At 33.4% G+C, this 9,314-nt stretch overlaps 1 protein-coding gene across 3 annotated transcripts; it reads left to right on the top strand.

The window, feature by feature from the left end:
• The first annotated feature begins 2,100 nt into the window (after positions 1-2,100).
• Positions 2,101-8,132, top strand: LOC122605152 (uncharacterized protein At5g08430-like). Of its 3 annotated transcripts, none has more exons than XM_043778041.1 (11): positions 2,101-2,215; positions 2,352-2,442; positions 3,025-3,092; positions 3,222-3,409; positions 3,596-4,472; positions 4,601-4,704; positions 5,174-5,233; positions 5,613-5,663; positions 5,969-6,039; positions 6,426-6,628; positions 7,429-8,132. In XM_043778041.1, the coding sequence occupies exons 2-11, from the start codon at positions 2,354-2,356 to the stop codon at positions 7,800-7,802; spliced, it is 2,085 nt and encodes a 694-aa protein (XP_043633976.1). In that variant the 5' UTR covers positions 2,101-2,215; positions 2,352-2,353; the 3' UTR covers positions 7,803-8,132. The 3 variants fall into 3 exon arrangements, with proteins under 3 accessions (XP_043633976.1, XP_043633974.1, XP_043633975.1); XM_043778039.1 differs by having other exon boundaries at positions 7,426-8,132; XM_043778040.1 differs by lacking the exon at positions 2,101-2,215 and having other exon boundaries at positions 2,263-2,442; positions 7,426-8,132.
• The last annotated feature ends 1,182 nt before the right edge of the window (positions 8,133-9,314 follow it).

Here is a 9,314-nt window from a genome sequence, read left to right as displayed (position 1 = left end):
GGGTTTACCCTGCCAAGATACGCTACGGATCGTCCGGGTCCCAATTTTACGAACATTTGTATCATCATCGCCCATTTAACCGTGAACCTAAAAAACCGTTCAACGATATCATCATCGGCTAAAAACTACTTTTTCCGGCTACCTATTGCTTTAATGGAACAAAATCCGGCAATGCTACCAAGGTAAAATCTGGCAACGCTACCGCTAACACTACCAAGCTAATCACAAACAAGCAATTAACGGTAATGTAAAAAGATAAATATACAGCAGCAGTAGTACCGGAAAACCCAAGAAAAAAGTTGCCGGAAAACTAACCGTCGTAAAAGGAGCAGCAGCAACAACAGTTAACGGAAAACCCAAGAAAGGGCTCGCCAGAAAACCATAGCCACCGTAGCAGCTGTAAAAGGAGCAGCGGCAGTCTCACCGGAAAACCCAAAAAAGGGCTCGCCGGAAAACCAAACCAACCAACAAAGCAATAGTATATCGATTAAACCGTGAACCCCCAAAAAGGGTCGCCGGAAAACCGAATTTCAAGTAGTCAATGGCCAACTACACCCTTGCACAAGCCAAAATATGTTTTGGCCTAATGAAAGTGAACGTTTTTGGTTGGAAACGATCGGAAACCCCAAAAGGGGTTTTGAATCTCACCGGAAAAGGGTGCCATATAACGTTAGGAGCATCAGCAAGTTTTATCGGCACATATTCCGGCAATAAAAGCCAAGAAAACGGTAGATCTAGCCTCAAAATCGAAAACCCCAAAAAAATGTTTTTAGGTTTCTGGCAATGTCGAAGAGATTAGCACAAGAACAAAAAAAAAACGGTCACAAGTACACGCTCTCACGTTCAAAAGGATTGGCCAAAACATGCCGATATATATAGCCAAAATTAGCCGATACAAGCCGATGGAGATGCTATAGTGTAGTCGATTAGCCGATGTTTGTCGATGGTTTTTGCCGATAAAACAAGCCGACTACACCCTTGCCCCTAATATCAATTTCCTTAAAGATATGAATAAAAAGTAAATTGACCTAGTTAAGTGGTCTCTTTATGAGGGTTTGACTTGGATATACCCAAGTTCAAGTCTGAAGGGGCATGGTTTACCCCTATTAATCGGCGTGCCTTCAGGCAGATTAGTAGAGATTTTTTCCCCCATCGGGTATTTGAAATAGATATTTCTACTTCGAGAGAGCTCTTTAGCGCATATCCAGTTAAAACAACGTTTGCTAGATCTCTCGCTGTCAAATCATGACACGAAATTTTCAGCGAAATTCATCTTTAAAAAAAATGGTCATCGATATAGTGGCACAAGATGTGACACAGTTACGTGACACATGGAAACCAAGAAACTTGGAATGTAGCATTAAACCAAATTGTAGATGAAAACTATACTGTGAAATAAAATTGAATTATAAATGTTTATAGTACCTTGTTAAAATAAATTATATTTGATCGACGTTGCCGATTCAATTATAGAGTATACATAGTTATACAAGTTCACTATGTTGTAAATTAAAAACAGTAAATTTTAGAGAAAAACCTATAAAATCAATTACGGAATAAAATAATATAGTAATGTTTTTTAATTAACACTAACATGGTACCCGGGCAAATGCGGCGGCGTGGCCACAATGTGATGGTGATGGACGGTGGTGACGACGAGTAGTGTGGCTATTATGTAAATTTAATTAATATAATGGTTGATATAGTTATTTTAAAAGTTGAGGGACTAATGATGTTTTTGTTTCATTTAGAGTGAAGTTGTATTGTATTTATGAGGTATTGTTTTAATAGAGGACAATTCTGACATTTTCTCTTTATAACTTTCAACAGGGGTCTATTCTTTTTAATAAGGAGGGTCTATTATTTTTAATTTGGAGTATAGATAAAGTAAAAAAAAATTAAAAAATAACATCATATGCTAACATTTTCCCTTCATTTTAACACTTGTATATTAGATGAGTTGAACAATTTGCTGACATATTAATCCAATGAGTTGAACACTTGCTGACGTGTCCTTAGGCATGTTGATGTACGTTGATCCAATGCCTTTAGATATTGGACAAGTGTAGATGATTCTGCATTCCCAAACCCACCCACCAACCCAAAACCCTTTTTCTGCAAATCAAAAAAAAATATCACTCCTCACTCACTCACCAACAGTGAACCGTGTGTTTTTTAGTTTCATCATCATCGGCACAAAAATTCTCCCTAAAAAGTAAATCTTGTTTACATTTTACTCAAAATGGGTCTTTTCTTATGATCTGTTTTGTTTCACTTTAAGGAAAAGTTGTCTTTTTTTCTTTTAAAAAAAAATCTTGTGTATTTTATTTTAACAACACCACATTTGACAGAAATGACAAAGAAGGAGAAAAATGCAGATGATTCTGAAGAATGGTGTTTTTTCTGCAAAGATGGCGGCGATATGATTATTTGTGAACATAAGTAAGTTTTTCCTTTTCCTTTTCTTTTATATATATAATTTTTTAATATTAAAGGATTTTGACCCTGTTTGAGTATATACTTGTCTCTTTTGTGTGTGTATATATATATATATATATTTATATTTATATGTATATTTTTAAAGCATTTAAAATAAATCAGTAGTTGGTTTTTTAGGATGTTAATTTGTGGATTAATTCTATATATATTTTTTATTCTTTTATCATCATCATTATGACTAAATGTAGCTGAGAAAAAAGAGAAGAAAGTTGTTTCATCCATGCCCATTTTTCATGTTGTTACTTTATTGATTTGATCATTGTTTTTTGTATTTTTTTTTAATATAAATAAATAAATAAAGAAAATGAAATCTAGATGAATACCCAGCTCAGTTTACGCCGAAAAGTCGAGACTTTGATAAATTTGTAAGCTTGAAATTCAAAAAAGAATGATAAAAGAATAGTGAAATTTACTAGATATTATGATATATAAAATGGCAGAAATCTGTTTTTATACATTAATTTATAATTATATATGTCTCATTGTGAATAAATAAAAGATGTTATATTTGTTTACTTGTTTCAGGGATTGTATAAAATCATATCATGAAGAATGTGCAGGTGCAGCTGCAAAAGCTAAAAAATTTATATGTGGTAAGCCAATTTTTGCTATTAGACGCAAGTTACGTTAAGTAACTTGATTGGTATTAACCAAATAGTATTTTTCTTGGTGATTCTGCATGTGAATTTATATGTATTTGATTGCTTTCTGTTTGTTCCCAGGTGTACATAAGTGCAACGATTGTCGTAAAACTCCCGATTTTCAATGTTATGTCTGTCCAAATAGTTTCTGTAGACGTTGTGTCAAAGATGCTGATTTTGTTCGTGTCAAAGGGAAGAAAGGATTCTGTGAACACTGCTTAAAGCTTGCTCTACTTGTGGAGGAAAACAAAGATATCGACTCCGATGGGGTATTGTTCTAAGATTACCATTATATATGTTTGTATGATATAATATGTCTGATTGACAAGTGTTGAATTAAACATAATATCAAAGTCTGTTTATAACTTACATATATATGTATATATATATATATAAGCTAGCATTCAACAAAGCTGTTTTTGTATTAGTTCTTAACTTGAGTTCTGGTCATTCAGGAAACGATAGACTTTAACAATCTCGAGACATATGAGACCCTGTTTAAGGAATACTGGTGGATTGTTAATGCGAAAGAAAAGTTGACTCTTGCTGATCTAAGATCTGCCAAGGTGCGGTTGAAATCGGAAAATAATTATGATTCAGACAACTCTGATGAGGGTGACGAGTATGAATCTTCAGATTCCGAAGATAATGAGGAAATTGAAGCACGTGATTCGGGGAAGAAATCGAAAAATTCAAAGCGTGGACGGCCCAAGAAGAATGTCAAACAACAAGTCAAAGAAAAATCAAACAAGCCAGAGTTTATTGGCTGGGGATCAACCCGTCTCATAGAATTTCTTAAATCTATAGGGAAAGATACAACTAATGCATTAACTCAGAGAGACCTGGAACTCATCGTAGGGAGGTATGCTAAGGAAAATAACTTGATCCAGAAGAACAAGGTAGTTGAATGTGACGATAGGTTATGGTCTATTTTTAAGAGAAAAACAATTAGGATGAATAGAATATTTGACTCTTTGGAAACCCATTTAGCAGAGAACCAAGTGGTATCATCAGATGAAGATGACTTAGGATATGATTCAGAGGAAAAAGACGATGATAATGATGATGACTTGGTGATCCATAATAACAAGAAAAAGAAAATGGCAGATAAATTAGTAGAGAAAAAAGAGGAGGTGGTTGATATTTCATACTATCGTTTTGCGTCGATTGTCCCTGAAAACATTAGGCTTGTGTACTTGAAAAGAAGTCTAGTTCAGAAATTTGAAAATGAACCTGAGACTTTTGAGTACAAGGTTATTGGAAGTTTTGTAAGAGTTAAAGAAGACCCAAATGGTTTCTTTTCAAAGGGTTATCAACTTATTCAAATAACAGGTTGTCTTTCAAGATACTTGATTTGTTCATGAGTTCTTCTATTGTTTAGATAATGTTCTTTGAAGATCATCTGTTTTATGTTGGTATAAATGTATGATGATCTATCGTTGGTATGAAATATTTTTCAGGGGTAAAGCAATGTTCAGTTGGTGAAAATCGACAAACTTTTGTGCTGCAATCTCTGGAAACAGATATATGTATCAACTCACTTTCAGATGACGACTTCTCTGAGGCAAGGCTTCTGTCAGGTCACTATGACCTTATTTTTTCCTTATGCTGTGTTTGGGTTATATCTATTAATGGCAGAAAAAACTAAACATATGGCACCTGCTTAATAGTTGTATTAACTGACATCAAATGCTTTAAATATTGCCAGATACGCTGTTATGCGTTAAGTGCTAAAGTAGTGAAAACAAATGCATATATTACTGGAAGATTGCTGTTGCTTTCTTAGAATCCAAAATTTATGAGCATAAAGAAGATACCAACACTCGATCGTTAAACATAATGCTTTAGTATTCCTTCTCATAAAGCACTTACATAGAAATATATAATAAGGAATTCTGTGCTTGCAAAAATACAAGGATGTATCACGTTTCACAGCTTCATAGGTTATTTATCCCAATGTGTTTTTCTTCTAGACAAGAATACAATATGAATGTTTTCTGTAGATGCTGACAAATATAACTTTTTCATTTCAGGAAGAATGTCAAGATCTGAAACATAAAGTGAAATCTGGCATACTTAAAAAGCTGGAATTGGTGAGCTTGTAAATATTATCGTACCTTTGGTTATATATTATTACTCATGAATACTTTCTTTATCTATAACATAACTTTTAAACTCAAAAACGATCAATGTTAAAGTCAACAAAACACTCGAATCAATTATATGTTCCTATATCAGACGATGTTCAAGATTGCATAGAAGCATAAAATAGTTTAGAGTTTTAGGTTTAATAAAATTAGGAAAAGATATCTTAACTAAGTGCTCTCAAAAGAAATCAGAAGTTAGGAAATATATAATTAAATCTTATAGGGGCCTCCTTATGTAGCATACTTAATATGATTTTTTATTTGGAAACAAACTTACTTTCTTTGAGTGTTAATAAGAAACTGACTAAATCAACTTGTGTATCAGGTTGAACTTGAAGAGAAGGCTAGGAGTTTGCACAGGGACATTTTAGCCAATGTATGGTGTGAAACATGCATTCACATTTAAATAGTTTGTCAGATTCACCAACTACCTTACTCAAATCCGTTGTCATACAATTGGCATATCTGGAATTTTTTTTATCCTGTCTAAACTGCACCTTGTCGTCTATCCTTTTACCCAATTGGTGTATAATCAGGCAGGCAATACGCGAATTTCAAACATGGTTTCGTCATATTATTATTTTCTATTTATTACCTCTTTAAGCTTATGAGTTGGTGAATGTATCACTTGAACATATAATCTTGCTCATTATGGTCACTTCTATGTTTCTTGTCAATCAGTGGATTCCCAGACAGTTGGTTTTATTGAAACACCGTATTGATCAAGCGAATGAAAAAGGATGGAGAAAAGAATATCCTTTTTTAGTGTTTTATGAGATTTACCTTCCTATTGCAGCATGGGTGCTTTTATGATTTGGCTCTTCACACAGGCGCTTTATGTGTAAGAGGCTTTGCGATAGCCAACTGTGGATTTGGCAAATTTGACCCATTTAGGTTGGTTTGGGCTATTTTATATGTTAGACGGGTCAATATTCGTCAAAAGCAAAACTCTCAAATTATTTCTGTCTAATTTTGTGTAATGAATCTGATTTTGGATATCAACTTGATATGCTAGTTTTCTCTGAACATTACGTGAAAAAGTTTTTCGGCCGACCCCAACCTGATCTGTGTTAAGCTGGAGAACTCATCCACTTCTAATAAAAATGGTAGTATGGTCCTTAACATGTGTCTTTTGAACGCTGCATGAATACTTGCAAGACAGAATGTTCCTGGAGAAGCCAGAAAACCAGGCAAAGTTGCTTGAAAAGCTACCAAAAGTGGTTCCTGATGTAGAAGAAAGTGAACCTCTTGAAGACGACGAGAAAGATGAAAAGGAATCACCAAAATCTATCCTAACACATACATCATCTGGAAATTTCAAAGACATTGGGATTAGTTCAGGTATCAAAAATTTTTTGCAGTCCCTTTCCTATGTTCCATAGTAAACTTCTTTACATTGAAAGCCTTGCATATTGTTTTTTGTGTTTTAGGTAGTTGCTAGGATGTGTCAAACATCATGTGTGATATCTATCATTGTTGCAAATTGCAATAAGCAATTTCTTTGCCTAATTACCTGTACCAAGCAATTCTGTTTCTGATATCCTGATTATGTAATACTCAAAAATTAGTTTCATAAGAGTTGTAGCAAACTAGATAATTTAACGTATTCAACCTTACTTTTAATACTTTTCAATTACAATTCACTCTGTTAATATCATGAGAGAAGATGATTCTTGAAGATTTTTTGTTTATAGTTATTGGATTGAGATCCTCTAAAGTTGAAATGAACTTTATAAGTAAAGTTGGGATATCTTAACCATTGGATTGAAATCAAGGGTCAATATTAAAAAGTCATCTTTGAATCTTAACCTTTGATTTTAATCCAAATATATAGATTCCCCTAACTTTACCTATAAAGTTACTTTCAACTTTAGAGGATCTTAATCCATAATTATTAATTTATTACAGTAATAACAAGTATGTAAGAAAATAGATATCCTGTCATAATAAATCAGGATGACCCCATGCGATTACTACTATTTCATGTAACACATCCAAACATCGTCTTTATCTAGTTTTATAAATGCACACAATTGTTTCAAATCATACCTGTAAATGCCCATTATGTAGTATTTTGCAAATTTCATGTAATAACATAAGGTGTCTTATGATATTGTTTTACAATTTTTTTGGTGCAGAAGAGACCAAACAAGAAGTGCCTGCATCTGAAAATTTTGAAATGGCAATGAAATTAGAGAAATTTTTCTGCTCCATGGAGAAGCAAAACAAGTCACACAAACTGTCAGCTGTAAAAACTCCAACTCAATTGTTCGACTCTTGTGACAGAAAGTTAAGTATTGATATAAGTAAGGAGGACCTTGAAGACACAAAGAGCTCTCAGTGGTATGTTACAAACTCAAATGGAGATAAGGTAGGGCCTGTTTCATTGTCAGTGCTTAAGAACTGGACTCAATTCCGAGTTGCATCAGAATCACAGATTTACAGGGGTGTTCAAACCGAAGAACAGGCCAAACCGTTGTTGGATGTGCTTCGTCTTGCTTTTCCTACGAAGTGATGTTTTATAAGGGTCACTTTGAAAAAGTTCTTTTTGACTTTGCCATAAGTCAAACTAAGCATGTGCAGTTTGAAGTCTATTAGCAGTTTTAGTAAATAACAAGAGTCGTAGTGGCTTAATTTGAAACTCATGTTTTGACTGCTATAAGTCAAACAAGTATATTAGTTGTTCGCTATATAAGGTGTCTCAAGTAACCAGTGGTTTCGGGACTAGGATGTTTATAGTTGCGAACAGTAAGTTTGGTCTCTTCGTAAGTGGAATGCTTTGTAGTTTATTATAATTTTTGCGCTTAAATATGGTGATCCGCTCTCGCCTCTGTATGTTGAAATATCTGTAGTTTGTATAGTTGTGTTGGAACCACGTTAAATATGACCGTCACTGATCGTTTATCATTCGTAATATGATAATTGACGATAACTAAAATCCCTATGTCTAGTAAATATACGATGGACATATTTACTCTTAAAGACATATTATAGGGTTTCCCATTAGATGATTGGAACTACAGGGACTTATAACGCACGTACTAAACACAAAGGTCTAAAGTGTAAATGCTCTCTATAAATAGAGAGATTTACAAGAATTTTAATCCTAATCATCTTGTGTGTGTTATTCTCTCCCATAATTCTCAATCTCATCATCAAACAATCATCTCGTTTTGGGAACCTGACAACAAATGACAAACATTCTTGTTCTCACAGGGTCCTCTGGATCGTCAGATATACTTATATTATTATCGTATTTTCATTATATTTATAATACAAATCATATTTAATCCAACATGATGTGCTTAACTATGGTGTTCCGATATTGAGCTTTATTGATTTTATACTTACTTACATGGACGAAATAGCTTTCTTGAGCTTAATGGATGACCTGTAGGTGCAAATTGGCTACCAAGATGTCGGTAGTTGTTTAAATACGATTAGGATACTCTAAAGTTTGATCGGAACTTTATTGGTAAAGTTGATCAATTATAACCATTGGATTAAATTCAATTATCAAGATTAAAATTTAAAATTTGATGTTTAAATCTTGACTATTGGATTTAATCTAGTGGTTAAAATTATCTCAACCTATAAAGTTGGATCAAACTTTAAGATCTCGATTCTCGTTCAAAACTGGGTAATACTGGGTATGGATAAAAAAATGTGTTTTTTTAGACACCACACACATTAAACTTCTTTGTATTTACTTTTTTATATTTTCATTTCATCTTTGATTACCTGATATTTTATTTATGCAGTAGAAGAGTTGGTGCCGTAGAAACAATGTTACATAGTGTTGTATACTTGTATCAACAGAGTGCTGCATAGATCATCTCCACTATAATTGATAATATAATTGATGATATTTCATTTCAGCGTTCAGGTTTAACAATCATAAGTTCATAACAGTAAAACTGATGATATAGTGACATAATGTGGGGCTGCTACATCCATATATAGATATAGATATAGATTCAGATTCGTGCTTTAATTGGTTAGTAGGTAGTTAATTCATATAATTATG

This window comes from Erigeron canadensis, chromosome 6 (assembly GCF_010389155.1).
Source record: "Erigeron canadensis isolate Cc75 chromosome 6, C_canadensis_v1, whole genome shotgun sequence".
NCBI classification, from domain to species: domain Eukaryota; kingdom Viridiplantae; phylum Streptophyta; class Magnoliopsida; order Asterales; family Asteraceae; genus Erigeron; species Erigeron canadensis.
This window is presented reverse-complemented; position numbering and strand designations above follow the sequence as displayed.